This window comes from Magnolia sinica, chromosome 16, assembly GCF_029962835.1.
Source record: "Magnolia sinica isolate HGM2019 chromosome 16, MsV1, whole genome shotgun sequence".
Classification (NCBI taxonomy): domain Eukaryota; kingdom Viridiplantae; phylum Streptophyta; class Magnoliopsida; order Magnoliales; family Magnoliaceae; genus Magnolia; species Magnolia sinica.
In genome coordinates this window covers 72,850,933-72,866,513 of record NC_080588.1, presented here as the reverse complement: position 1 = coordinate 72,866,513, position 15,581 = coordinate 72,850,933, and the positions used below count along the sequence as shown (strand labels likewise).

At 41.5% G+C, this 15,581-nt stretch overlaps 1 protein-coding gene across 4 annotated transcripts in view; it reads right to left on the bottom strand.

The window, feature by feature from the left end:
* Positions 1–303: 303 nt before the first annotated feature.
* LOC131229752 (SWI/SNF complex subunit SWI3D) overlaps positions 304–15,581 on the bottom strand; it is a 28,766-nt gene continuing 13,488 nt past the window's right edge. Inside the window, exons 3-8 of one of the 4 annotated variants that reach the window (XM_058225763.1) lie at positions 14,790–15,452; positions 14,519–14,697; positions 13,968–14,446; positions 1,979–2,178; positions 1,000–1,545; positions 304–648 (exon numbers count right to left, since the gene is read on the bottom strand). In XM_058225763.1, coding sequence (XP_058081746.1) covers positions 1,096–1,545; positions 1,979–2,178; positions 13,968–14,446; positions 14,519–14,697; positions 14,790–15,452 — 1,971 coding nt within the window. In that variant the 3' untranslated portion in view covers positions 304–648; positions 1,000–1,095. The remainder of the gene's footprint in view (positions 649–999; positions 1,546–1,978; positions 2,179–13,967; positions 14,447–14,518; positions 14,698–14,789; positions 15,453–15,581) is intronic. The other 3 variants (XM_058225764.1, XM_058225765.1, XM_058225766.1) reach the window with 3 other exon arrangements.

The following is a 15,581-nucleotide window of genomic DNA, read 5'->3' as shown; positions in this document are numbered from 1 at the left end:
AACCCATTGATAACCTATATGGGTGGATCAGGTTGAGTAGGGTAAAACCCAAGCCTAGCCAGCCAATTCACTTAAATGGGCAATAGGCTGAGCCCAACCAACTACCCATTTAGCTTGGCCCCAACCCAACTCAAAAGCAAAAGCAGGGACGGAGGCGGGAGGCAGCCGACGCGATCACATTCCCACCCCTAACTGTTAACAATAAATAAGCTAACTAGGAAACATAACTTCACATAGACGAAAAATGACTGGGTTATATCCCTGGTTGAGCATTCTAAGAGAATACTTGAGTGGCCATCATGGTAGCTTCTGATCACTGCATCCCACTTAAAAAAACAAAAAACCAGGAAAAACCTGGACTGTTTGTTTGACAATAAGAACTGTCACAATTTTCTTCACAGAAGGTTTCTAAAAACAATACATACTACTGGATGTTATGGAACACTTCTTCACAGGAGGAAGCTAGGAATGGGATGGGAGGGCTTCAAAAGGATCGTACAGCGAGGAAGCACCACAACAAGAGCAAGTTTACAGCCCCAACGTGTTACAAACTTACAATAATGAAAACCATCCACATCATGTCTGAGTACAACCAGCGCTCCTCCGATATGAGAACCCATTCGGCCACACCTGCTGACAAGCCAAAACCTGAAATTCCCAAGTCATTAGAGAAGCAAAAAAAACAAACACGTCTTCTTAAACAAAACAAACACGAATCTCACATGAGCTCCCATGGGAACATATGGGGGTGCTCACTGCCATGCTGGACAATCCTTGCCATTCAATCGGGACAGGGACCCAATGGGCAGTGATCATTTCTTCACATCAAGTTAAATGGTTAGGATCATTGCACAAGACTGATTTTCAGGCCGTGGCCCGTATGTGGTGAGATACCCACAGGCAATGTTCGTACACATCTTCCATGTTTCCCAGTGTGATCACATGTACCAATCAGCATTCCTGAAAGATAAGAAATCTGCAAAGGAGAAGACTGCTCACTTGGCATGATTGACCGTGGACATTGGCCGGCCAGCCACAGCTGGGGAAAAGGAATAAACATGAATAGAAGTACAAAAATCCCATGGACTCAGGATCCTAACTTTGTTCTGGCTTTGTTCTCGCCAAAGGAAGTGTTTCTTGGCCAAATGTATGAGTTGTATGAGTTGAACTTCCTGTGGTGGTGCCAGGGAAAGGTAAGTTTGAAGGAGTCAATGTCCTCGTGGGCCGCTTAACTGGTGGCCTTTGAGGGGCCAAGGTTGGTTGAGGGTTCAAGGTTGGTTGAGGGGTCAAGGTCGGTTGAGAGGTCATGATCGGTGGCCTTGGACCTGGGTTTACATAATTCATTGGAACTTTGCCCATGGGTACTGATGGCGCCATTGGCGCAATTGGTCTAGACGTTGGTGCAGAGTAACCTAGGCGGGCTGCAATTATTTGGGCCCGCTCGTGGTAAAGCTTTTGCCTCGCCCAGTGTAATTGTTCCCTTACTCTCATAATCACACTTTCCATCTCCGTGAAGAGGGATAGCTTGGTCTCCAACTTAAGCAACTGCAGGAACAAACAAACCATAAAAATGAGCTCTTCACGGGAGCAACTAAACACCAAGCCCTGCTAAAGCCCACAGTCATGTATACACAAGGCCAATGCCAACTTTGCACACGTGCGTGCTGTCCAACCCATGCCATATACAGGTCCTGCCAGACCTGGCCCAAAAATTCAGCTGGCTCACTCATTAAGTAGGCCATATGTGTACACTGAATGCAGATCATCAGTAATTTCTTCAGACCATCCATGTTTCATACAAGTATCCCCCACCAGATGAGTTGACCAGCCTGATTTTCAGATCAGGTCATACATGTGGTGAGACCCACCCGATGCATGGATCAGATGTCCCACAAGTTTGCAATATTGGCATGTATGGCCACATGTAAAGGTGCTTGTGTACTCAGAAATCTCCTCAGTGCCATGTATTAGCCCTTACCTGCTTCTCAATCAACAAAGAGACAAGTTCTCGAATTTCATCTTCCTCCTGGTTTGCAAGAAGCTTAGCCTTAACAGCAGCAGCTGAAAGTGCAGTGAGTGCTGCACGTTTTATCCTAGTTGCATTGTGATCATCAGTGCTTTCTGTTGGGCTGTGATTCTTCTCGCTTTTAGTGTGGGTTGCAGCTGTATCATTTTCACCTGCAAGATAGTATCCAAGAAGAGAAGCACTATTAGAGAAGACGAGCCTATATACTGTGCAAATGTTTAGATTGATCATCGAGACATGCTAAAGCAATTCATGAAAGAGAATGAGATGAATCACAGAACATGTGTGAGACACCTTCCCATGTACCCAGTGGGATTCTATGCAGACAGTGGCCAAGGCCAGGCTGGTCCACTAATCATGAGGACCACAGGTATACGTTCAGTAAAGGCTGTTCATATTTTCTTTTTAAAAATCCATCTTCCTCGTATGATTGCCGCCCACTTGATGAGTAGATTGACCCATTTATGGTAAGAGCATGTTCACAGTCAGCCCCACCTGATCATTAGCACCAACTGTGGGCATCTTCCGAGGCACACCGCACATGTCCCAATTCACCTCTTCAATATTTCATGGTGCAAATGACCTAATATTTCTCTTGGTAACTGATTGCCTTCACTTATAACCAGCCTAGGCTTAGAATGAACAGATGTTGACATTTCAAGTGTAGAAAATGAAATGGCATTAGTGTCAGAAATAGAAGGAAAGAAATATCATGTTGTTGTTTTCTCCTAGAACCTTCTCCAAGTGAACTTCAATGACTTCTCTCTAAAAAAAACCCCATACCAATACAACAGCTGATACCCTTCCGGTGAATGTCTTCCCTATTTTTTTTTAATGGTTAAAAAAAAAAAAAAAAAAAAAAACCCGCCAGCACCAGCAGAAGCTGAGTTGGTTATGAGAAAGCATCCATTCACCACTCCCCAAGAACCCTCAAAAGTTCCCCCAGGCAGATGAGAAAAGACAGTAGAGGACTTTGCCCACTTGACAATCTGCCCATCAGATGAATGTCATGATGCAGCCAAACCAGCCCATAGATGTGGGATGGACCCATTGTTTGGAGTATCCCCGATATTATCTGTATCTCCAGCTCGGCGATACCAATAACAGTGGCAGCGATACTGATGACACTGGTAGTATCAGAAATTCCATGTATCAGCGACGTATCGCTAAGTATCGCCAATTTATCAATATCTTCAATTGTGTAAATTCCAAGTGTCACTTGTATCGCCAGTGTATTGATATCGCCAATATTTTTTACTGTATAAATTCTAGGTGTCGCTTGTATCACCACCATATTGGTGATATTTCGATTATGTAGCAGTATCGCCAAAAATCTGCTTATTAAAAAATTTCCATTTCAAATTTTTTATATGTGCATGGTTGGATGCAATGTTCATATTATCAACCGATAATATCACAACATGTGCAATATCGAGACCAAAGTCTTTCACTTCCTTTCCATTTATTGACGATTTCTCTGTGAAATATCGTGTTGTCAATATTCTGAAATATCGATGGATGTTTGGATGAAAGGTTGGATGGTTGGTTGGATGGATAGATGGGATTGATGAGATGGTTGGACTGATTTCTTACGACAGCATATGCTTTTAGGCCCCATTATATGGAAACCTATTATGTATGCATTTTTTTTGCAATTTTTTTATTCCAAAATATGCAAATATGTGTATTTTGGCAACTCCTTAAGTTCCACTGAAAAATTCCACTGTTTCCCCACATTTCCGGTTACCAGCAATATTATCGGCAATATCAATATTGTTTCCATATCCCTGGCCAGCAAAACTTGTAGCAATACCGATACTTTGAACATTGGATGGACCAAGGTGGGCCAATCAGGCATGTGGTCCATTACTTGTATTCTGAAATTGGATCATCCTGTCATATTATAGAGACCACATGGTCGCATGAGCTACCATACTCCAAAAAACCCTGTCAAGACGGGCCCAGGGCTGAAGGGGTTTAACCAGGATCAATCACATTAGCTGCAAACTTTACTGAGAAAACCCCATTCAATTCAGGCCACTGCACCGGTTTGGTGTAAACACCTGATTGAGGATCTCCAACAGCTTAGCAAGACTGTATTTCATCTTCCCTGAGGTTACGGTGGAACATTGGACCCCAAATTCTGCTACCATTCTGCTTCTCTTTAAACTGTGTAACCAATCCCCCCTATTCTCCGCTATAGCGTACAGGTTTTCAAAAGTTTCGGCAAGAGGAACATCAACATAAAATAGCTTATAATAAAAGCCTTCACCCGCAAGACCAGGCCACAAATATTGGACCCTTTACTCTTAGAGGCTTCATTAACATCCCACTGGTTTTCATCCAACCCATATTTTGTTCATCTACACCTTATCCCAACTAATTGGGGTCAGCTACACAAATATTTTGCTGCCATTCCACTCTATCCAGGACCATATCCTCAGTTAAACCATTGGTCATTAAACCTTTTCTTATTACTCCACCCATGTCCATTTGGCCCTTGCCTTGCCCTTGCCCTTTACAGCATTCAACTTGAACCAACTCACTCCTGACCAGTGCAGTTCTTGGTCCCTAGTGGGTTGAAATTTTTAATCAAATGGAAGTTGCATTTGCACACCAAATGATGGGGGTAAGCAAATTTTTGAAGTACCTTAAATCAATAATTGTTGAGATTAACAAATCCATCCTTACAAATGGAATAGATTATCACTTCTACATGACAAAGGGAGTTTCAAAAATTTTTAGTACAGTCTGAGGTTAAACAAAATGGTATCTCTAGTTGGAAAAAATCCCCTAAGGAAATGTTGAAAGTCTACCATTGCTGCCTTAACTCATCAAATCCACACTTCAGTATATGTGAATTCCAATCAAATCCAGAACCAAAAGAACAACCTTTGATTTAAGACCCTAGAACGCACATCTGTTGATGCTACCATAGTGAAGGGATGGGTACAAGTATCATTGATTCACTGTGCTACCTGCCAATTGATCAAATACTCTCATACTTTTTTATACGTATGATGGGCTCGATCACGAGACCAAAAAATATTGAAACACGCCCTGTCTAATGAAGGTTTCAGACATAAGCTCCACATTGACTAAAAGCATATTCAATTATCAAATAATCTGGCATTCAGTCAATTCCAGTCCACTTTTCTTTCTTTTCTATATACATCTAACAGTGTTGTTGCAAACAAATGAGTGAAAATGCCAAAATACAAAGGAAATTTAGCGCAAACAAATTTGTGCAAACTAGGTTTGCATACTTAAATTGGAATTTATATAAGTAAATGTGTGCAACAAAAATGTCCTCCAATTCTCCTTTTACCCAATCAATTCCAGCCTAACTCTTGTCCAGCCCAAACTTACTCATCAAACAGGCACCAAAGACCCACAGCCCCTGAATCTTATCCCTGTCACAATTCCTTATGCTAAAAAACCACCAGACACCTATTTTATTCCTTTTTTTTAATCATTGATCGATTGATTGAGAGAGAGAGAGAGAGAGAGAGAGAGAGAGAGAGAGAGAGAGAGAGAACCAACTGGACACCTTTGACCACAATCTGTAACCACATTTCTTCATAGTTCATGCCCATAATCCAGCCCTCAGAATTCAAGAATCCAGCATATCCTAACCTCACTAAATCCAGTCCCAGCCTTTACCCAAATCAGAAACTGTTTCACCCAAGTACCGAGAAACAGCCATATATAGAGTCCCAGTTAGATTCAAACCAATATTCAGTTAAACATTGAACCTGTTTTTAATCCCAGCACAAATTAAAATCTATAATTTGTTTCCAAAAACTGTTTTGTTGGAGATTGTGTATTTTTGTTTTATAGTTCGGTGTGACGTATTTTTTGTCCTTTTATTGTGGGGGCGTGCGTGTTTATGTTATGGTGCTCCACGACACCGGTTCTTTCTTAAGCTGGCAATGGGCCAGTTAGGCCCAACGGGTACCTGAGCCTGGCCCAATATGTGCTAGGTATGGGTATAGCTAAATGAGTATGTGTGCAGATTTGGGTATTAATTTAAGCCCAATTAACAATTGGTCCGGGTGTGATTATATCCCTAATCACACCCCAACTCACTCAGAAACCAATTTTGTTATAATATATATTATGGGGCCTGTTTGGATGGCGAATTACGGCTGTAATGTAATGTAAAAGCGCCATCATCATTATTTTTACAACATTTGTTTAGACACATAATTTGGCACGTATTTCAGCTGTCAAATGAAGATGTAATAGGAGGCAAGTAAAAGAATTTGCAATTATTATAATTTATATTGAATTGCAGTAGAAATCTCCGGTCCAAACATGCACATCAGTGTATTTGGCCTGTTGATTTGACATTTCAGTAATGTAAAAGTCATCATTACGATTTTACCATGCCTATCTAAACACGGGAAATCTCCTATCCAAACATGCACATCAGTGCATTTTGCCCGTTGATTTGACATTTTAGTAATGTAAAAGTATCATCATCACGATTTTACCATGCCTATCTAAACATGAGAATTGTCGTTTTCCAAGAGGCAAGTATTGTCATCTGTAATCGTTACACTGTTACAATACATTATGGTTGTAATTCACAATCCAAATAGGCCTCAGATATGCTCAATACTCAAAATTTTTTATTATTAATAATGATTAGCACTTTTTTAATTCACAAAAGGCCAACTCAACTACAACATTGTAAGATAAGCTCATGCTACAATATTTCTCATGTGGGGAGCAAGTGGTGTGCAGTGTGCATGCCATCCACCTAGCAAGTGGTGTGTGTAGTGTATATGCCTTCCTTCTGGTCTATTAAAGCTGATTAATATGGGCCATATGATCATACAACCCACCTAATCCTCCTTTTCTATCCTTTAGTTCCATTCCTGGTGCATATGTTTATATTCTCAGGGGCTTACATTGTAAATTGTATCAAGTGAGGTGTATTTTTGGTATTTTGGTTTTATGACTTACGTCAATAAAAGCAAGAGGGTGGGGACATCCAACACCTGAACTTCTCTTCTCTTTTCTATTCTTCTTCTTTCCTCTTTATTCTCTCTTGCCCCATCTCTCTCTCTTTTATCATGACCTTAAAACCCTCCAACAAGTTTGCCCCACCCTGAAAGTGGCAAACCCCATCATAAAAGATGTTTTTGAGTTTGTCAATAAAAAATAGCAAGTTTTATTTTTGAAAAGAAAAAAACCAATAAATTATTTTAATCATATATATATATATATATATATATATATATATATATATATATGAATGACATCTTGAGTTAATGTTTAGATTTGAATAAATAAATAAAATCATGAATGGGTGCCCAACACCTTGCTCATTCAAGCCCGGTATGGGTATCGGTACCTTTGCACCTAACCCAAATCCAAACCATTGCCACCCCTATTCTTTCTCACATCAATTAGAGAGAGAGAGAGAGAGAGAGAGAGAGAGAGAGAGAGAACACTAATCTCTCTTCCTCCTTCCCCAACAAGGTATTCCAAAACAGTTACATAATGGTAACGGTGTAATCATTACACGTTACGGGGCTATAACGGAAAAAAAAAATAAAAAAATTAGTGTGTAACAGTCGGCCACAGCACCAAAACATGTTTTTTTTTTTTAAAGGCCGTAACAGCCTGTATTGTAATGGTAACAGCTACCATTATGGAATACCTTGTTCCCCAAACTCTCTCTTCCCTCCCTCTTCTTTTGTCCCCTCTTTCTTCCTTTTTTTTTTTTTTTTTCCATTTCTTCTCTTTAGGGTACAGCTGTACTCCCTGTCTCGACATTGTTGCAGTCTTCCCTATGTCAAGTCAGCACCCCGGAAAGGTCTACTTTATGTTGATCAATGTCATCTTAGTGTTAGTGTATATTGTGATGCTAACAAGGCTGGCACTGCCAATGGTCATAGGTACACTACAAGATATTGTTCCTTTGTGGGTGGTAATCTTCTTTTTTGGAAGAGCAAGAAGCAAAAGGTAGTTGCTCTCTCATCCGCAGAAGCTGAATACTGATCCATGGGTCACTCTACACATCAAGTTCTCTAGCTATCGTCTCTTTTCCAAGATTTGGGAATTGCAGTGCCTAATCCCATCCCATTATATTGCAACAATCAGAATAATACACATACTGCTTATAATCCTGTCTTCCATGAGAGGACGAGGCGCACTGAGGTGGATTTTCACTTCGTTTGTGGAAAAGCCTCGTCAGAGTTGTTGTCTACTCATGTTCATTCCAAGGATCAATTAGCAAAAATACTTATTAAGGCTAGCAATGAACCAGGATAGGCAAAATCAATATTTTGAATAGGCCCCAGCCTGGTTGACCAGGCCCAACCACTTCAAAATTCAGGCCTGAACCAACCACAAGCCCACCTATTGCCATGCCAACATATTTCCCAAGTCAGTGCAATCTTCTCATCTTCCTGAGATTGTGTGCAAGTTGGGCATGTATGATGCTTATGCTCCAGCTTGAAGGGTAATGTTGGAGATTGTGTATTTTTCTTTTGTGATTTGTAGCTCATGTGATGAATCATAGATCCTTTTATTGTGGGTGGATGTGTTTATGCTATGATGCTCCATCAAGACACCAATTCTTTCTTATGTTTTAGGGTTTTCTTAACAAAATACAATTCAAAGAGAGCTCATTAATATCCCTCCCTCCCTCCCTCCCTCAAAACTCTCTAGAAAAAAGCTTATATTGAACTTTCTTTTAGCTCCAAGTTCAACATGGATTTGACCCAAATCCAGCCACAATCTATCCAGCAGCAACATTCCTAAACCAAGTCTATCTGCATCACAAACCATTCCAAGAATGTCCCATGAGTCTGTCCTCACCCCAAAGCCTCAAATCAGCACCTCAAAAAACCTAAAACCTTAACCCAAATCATCGTATTCCCTTCTCTTTCTTTTCCTTTTTTTTTTCTTTTTCGGAATGATGTCCCAAATCATTCCATAGATAGCCTCATGGCCCCCAAATAGCCCAATAAACAAGCCCTATAAATCTGCCTTTGTATCTGCACTTCCCTGCACAAATTAGTACCAACGGCTTAATTCCTACTAGAAGCATGAGTTCCTATAGTCCTAAGATGGCAGCAAACCAAGATGATGTGCTGAACATGATCTTGCAACAGTTGCAAATCCTCAGTGATCGAATACCATATGTGATGATAACACAAAAAGCCACATGAATGATAACCACGATCCATGAGTTAATAGAGTTTCTTAAGAGCAACCAAATCAGCAAGCGTATACGGAATCGGGCAATGCCAACCATGGGCATCCTTAAGATCCACACAGTAGGCAGGGATGATGATACATTTAGGCATTAGCATGAGACTTACACTGAGTATCAGCAACCCTAGCCCTCAGTAAGACCACAGCCCCTCATGACCCCTCATCATGATCATCCAAATAATCTAGAAGCAGGTGCAGCCTCCACAGATGGTTGATCCTACCAAAGTAAGAAAAGATCAAGATCCCAAATTATGATGACAATCTTAGTTTTATGTTTCCACAAGTTGCTCAAAGCGGTGGAAAACTACTTTTGATGGTACCAATGATGGAGGACGTCAAGTTGCTTTTGGCTTTAAAATTGAGGGGATCAACCCAGACATGGCGGTACTCAATTGAAATGGATTTGCAGCATTGTGCCCTTCCCTCTATAACCAGTAGGAAGAGACGAAGGCCAGGGTGAAAGGGCAGTTCCTACAATTAGAGTATGAGGTTATCTTATTCCAAGACCTCCTTAACCACCAGCTGGGGATTTTTTAATTTTTTTTAAGGCAAAGAATTTTATTAAAAGATGAACAAAAGAATAGAGGCCAAGGGAAAAAAGAAACACAGCACAAGACACCTAATTAGGGGCCCAATCCCTGATTAGCAAGAAAACCTAAGAAATTGCTGCCGGAATCTGATTAGCAAGCAAGGCCTTCCTCCACTTGTCTCTTCCGAATCTGATTAGCATTCCGTCGTGCCATGAAATAAGCAACCCTTCCACTGAACACGGCATCACCCAAGGAATGCTGAAGAAATTCAAAAGACCGTCTCACATTCCTCTAGAAAATGAGCATAGGACAGGTGATTTACCAATTCAGTGTCGCTTTTGCAAAGTAGGGGCATGTTGGGGAGGATCATGCCCCCTTTTCACAAGTTGTTGACACTCAAAATTCTGTTCTTTCCCACAAGCCAAGAGAAGGCAGCTATCTTAGACAGGGCTCCACACATCCAGGCATGGTGCATGTGACTGTAGCTGGAGAATTTAACCATTGAAGAGCACATGGAAGCACTATAACTTGGCTGTGAGTTGTTTGAGATGGCTCGTAGAAAGTGGCATGCTACTATTAGGGGTTGAGGATGGTTATTTGGAGGGAACAGGGGACATATGAACTGAGCAGCGTGGATAAAGCCCATCAGATGGCACAGAGAGTACAGGAGCAAAACGAGAAGTTAATAGCCAAAGTCAGGGGGTATCAGCCATCATATACTAGTAGAGCTCCACCTCATGTGATTGTACCGTGTTGAGGATTGCTCATGGGCCCTTGTGATCACCAACAGGGAGAGAACCAAAAGACCACATTGACTCCTAGCCCAAAGAAACTTGAGAGACGGCAGAGACATCGGAAAGAGATTATGGTTTCATTACTTGTTCCCTATGTACGCCTAAATTCTTCAACTATTTTGATCAGACCACCAAAGAAGAACTACATGATAATGAAGATGTATTCATGATAATGAGAATGTGTTAGCAGAATTGGGTGAAGAACCAAAGGTGCTCGTAGTAGACAGATTGGGACAGTTCCTAAGGAAGAGAGGGATAAAACTTGTAAGCACCAGTGTTTTCCTTACACAAACATCATGTGAAGGAAAGAAACATCAAGGTTATCACTGAAAATAGCAGAAGCGTGTACATAGTGTGACAAAGGATGGTTAAACGATGGTCAATCAACAGAAGCTTCAAACGGAAAAACATTCATGTCACAACCTTCAGAGGTTGCAGGATTGAGTGGGCAATTGATGTTTATCACCAGCCAATGTTTGGTGACTTATTTGTTGGGGCCACACTACGTATCGTCTGTTTGGTGTGATATTGCTCCGGTGAATGTTTTCCACTTGTTACCGGGATGTCCATGGTTCATGGTTTTAAATATCAGTATCCACCCCTGTATCACTGATATGATACAGACCCATGTCTAACCAATACACCCCATCCCCTGGCAGCATGATACAGGTACAGTACAACAGTACAGTGATGGCTATTTAAAAACATACTATGGATGTATGATCATCCTGTGAGCAGGAAAGTTGTAGCTGTGCCAGAGGCCAACATAGACTTATGACAAGGCATTAAGACTGTGATAGAGGCAAGCGTGCTGAACATGATATGACAAGCAAGACAAGCGACAAGGTCATTAAAGAGGAGAAGGAAAGAGTTTCCAGACATTGTATGCAGTATGCACGCAAGCACATAGAAGGAAGAGGGCATCTGATTTGGTAAATGCAACACCAAAGGCCAATTGGAGGTCTTCAACATCAGATCCCATCACAGCAATTGAAAACGTGCTACAGTGATGCCCCAGATTCAGAGAATGATGTCAGTTTCAAACTCGTGGTTTTAGACAAGTTTTTTGAAACTAGTAAGTATCGATGCAGCCAACCCAGCCCAAGGTGACCCCAACTGATCACATGTGGCTTCAATCAGTTATATTCTGAGATTACACACATGACTGTACTCGAAAGTTGAAACGACCATATGAGTATGTATAAACAGCAGCATAGACAGTCATATGAGTGTCCTCAAGTGTATACGCATGTATACCCAACAACACAGGTGTGCACGCAGTGATACTTCCATGTGGTTGCTAATCCCAAAAGTGCAATGAAGTTAGTCTTTTATTCTCTGTTTTCCTCAGAAGTCCAGGTTTTCTAATAGCTAGGAATAGTTGTTAAATCCAAAAAGGAAACTCTGTATTCAGCATTATATATTTGGCTTTACGTACAAAAACATAGGCACCCTCTTCTCATGTAATCTTGAATTGAATAAAGAATTATGTTCTTTTCTGTTAAGTGTTGAGATGGGGGGGAACTATCCTATGGTTTTCATCATGTATATTTTCCTACAGTAGTAGTAAAAAGAAGGGAAGAGAGGCATCTTTGTTTCCATCATCAATTTTCTCTTACTGTTGCTTGGATCTGTGGTGGTTTCTTGGGCTTCAAAACTGGTGACCTCCAAATTTCCACAGCTAGTGCTTTAGATCCAAATGTCACCCTTTTGACAAACAAGAAACTTAAAAAACAAGCAGGTGACTAGACACGGGTCCAAAAAGAACGTGTCGTGTGCACATTATTGTCTAATTTTACAAGTCAACTAGGGTGCATTTTCTGCTATTGAAAAAAGGAGCATTTTGATGCACTATCAGATTGAATTGCAATTATTAGTCTAAAGAAGTGACAACAGCCAAATTATCATCTGCTTAGCATTTAAATTTTGATTACGGCGCATTCAAACTGGACTTGATTACGTAACTACAATTTAAGGGCTACTTCTCATTATAAATGCTAAAAGGCATTATTGATTTTGCTGTTTCCACTTGATTAACTGAATATGAATTTACTAGTGCATCAAAATGCAGCCCTAGTCTAAAAAGCAATGTGGATTTCTTGCCAGTGTGCCTACTATATCGATCCATGTGCACAGTGCCCAGCCTCTGGAAAAACACGCACACAGTACGCACACAGTAAGACCCCAAGTGTTCTAGCCCTATGAATTCATCATGACTGGTCTCCAATACGCAAAAGAAGGATGCATTGAAGCACAATTCCTAAGCAAATATGAGATCAGTATCCAATATTCCCAGTGCTGAACCTCTGAAAAGTTGTGATCAGACACTCATTGGAGCGCCTAAGAATGTTTGGGGATCTCAATTAAAGCTATAAGAAATAATACAATGATTAATAATCAGATATAGAAGAGGGGTAAAATCAGCGTGAACTGCAACTTAAGACAAATGCATATAATGGCTCAATATAGCATGTCCGTGAACTGCAACTCAAGGCAAATGCATATAATGGCTCAATATAGCATGTCCGCATTTAGTAAGCTATCATAAACTTTTCTCCTCAACCTAAGTCAAATACATAAAAACATCAAGTAAACATGACTACCGAAAAGTGCATCCCATGTGAATGTGTGCGCATGTATACTATGCCATTATGCTTGCAAAGTGGTGTCCATAACACTAAGCTAATGCATTCAATCCCTGAAAATAGGAGTTCTTACAGGAATATTAATGCAGGGGCACACTCGGGGTGGACAGGGCCCACGGGGGAGGTCTCGTGTTTGAGACTCCTCACCGGGGGTGATTAATGCGCATTTCACACCGGGCTCGAGTGGGGTAGCCCGTGGGATGCAGGCACACACTCGGGGTGGGCTGCTCGTGTGATTTGGGGCCCATGAAACCACGAGGGAGGTTCGGCTGAGGTCCTAACCCATGAGATGTGGGGCCTGGGCTATGAGATAAAGGGATTAATTCGTCATGCTCTAATAGTTCGAGTTTTTAGAGTAAGTGGTTAATTGTCCTGCATCAGATATGTTTGGACAAAAATCTCTACAAATATCTACTTTTAAGTTTTTAACATAATCTTTGATTGTGGCAGGCCCCACACTTGGGCTAACACCTTCAGCTTGTCTTTTTGCAGAAAGGGGAAATACCTCAAAACATGACCATTCCCTTTTCTTGATTTGGCAGGCCTTTCTCTGCAAAATAAAAATAAAAATGGTGCTGTGGTGGGAGCCAGGTCCATCCAAATCTTGATTATGTGAAGGGCATTTTTTCAAACATATTGTCCAAATGGAGTCGAATGTAATTCACTTTTTTTTTTCTTTTATGAATAGTAGTCTAATGTGATTCATCATGTTTGAAGGAGAGGGCAGAGAGTAGCATACCTCTATTCTCTCCAGTTGCAGCTGTTGGATTAGAATCAACTGCTTGCTGAGGCCCTTTCACTTCTGAAGAAACTGTATCTGACGCATCCACATCCTTTGTCAACTCCGTATTTTGCCTGTCCTCTGCCCGCAAAGAAAAATCACCCGATTCCTTCCCAGTGTTTGGTGGTGCCTCCCCCACCGAAGCTACATCATTAGATTTCTTTGCAGTACTTGGTGTATCTACCCCAGGGGAAGCTGACTTGCCTGATACCTTCGAAGTACTTGGTATGACCTTTTCTGCTGAGGCTAAATCATCCACTCCAGCAATATGCGATTTTCCTGCACAATCTTGAAAAGGAACCATCGACTTCTTTCCTGCAGCAACTGTATTCTCATTGTTCTTGTCCATGCAATTCTTCGACAAATCACCGCCCCCTGAAACCGACACCTGCTTGTCCTTTTCCTGAGGTAACCCATCAACCACCGTGACCACGGAACTGCAATTCAAATATCATGTATCAGGCTAGTGCTCCAAACTGTCAGGTAAATTAAACAATGAAGATATTAACCGAGTCAAAAACCTCTCGCAGGCAGGGGGATCCTTCCAGTGACTTGGTGGATCTTCAAGCAGAAAGCAATGCCTTGCAGCCAGCTGAATTCCAGGAGAATCCTCAGCCATAGCTTTAAGTGAACTCCGGGCTGAAGCAGCAGCCATGCCAGGCTCTTCCAGGCCTGCTAAGAATGCCACCTGTGGAAAAAAGACATGAGCCATATAACACGTGCAAGCATGCTAGAACATCAATGGAAATCTATCCAATTGGAAGGATTTACCCAACTTACCAGTGCCATGACAGGGTTCCCCGCATCCGCAAATGAAAGCAACCCCCCAGGGTCGGGCAGAGAACCAATGGCCTGAAATGCATCCTTCAGAGCACGGACTGCAAAGCTGGCACTCATTTCCTGACCAGCCTCTACTGCTGCCTCTGAATCTCCTGGCTTAGGCATGCCCTCTTGTTTAGGCACAGGCTGGTCTTCCTTAGCTGCAATTTTACCCTCTGTTGTTTCGGTAACAGATAAATCAGATGAACCTTTCTCTACAGGTGAAGGCATGGGCTGCTCTTCACTTCCTTCAGTTTTCTTGTCCTTTCTTTCAACAACATCCAGAGTAGATGAATTTCTATTGGTCAAACTTGGGTCAGAGTATCCCTGGACACCACCATTATCATCTTCCTTGCCATCCAGAAATGAATCCTCAATTGGCATTTGAACAAAGTGCAAGATACACTGCGCCTTTGTTTTTGTGGCAACATGCTCAGCAATTTCATTCCAGTTCTCCCCGTAAAGCTCTAAGGCTTCAAGAAGGAGCAGTGTCTCCTGATCAGTCCAATTCCCGCCACTTGCACCTGGAACCTCAGCAGATTCCATTAGTATGAAATCAGCTGGTGCCATCCCAGAATCAAATTTCCCAGCATTGTAGCATTCTGAACACAAATCAAAATCTGCCTGTTGAAAAGAAAATGTAATCAGCATAGACTGAAGATCGGGCTGTCCTTTTGGGGATATTTTAACAGAAGAAGAACATACTTTTAACAACAAAGAATGGTTGCATAAAAATCAATACCTTCAGGTTTC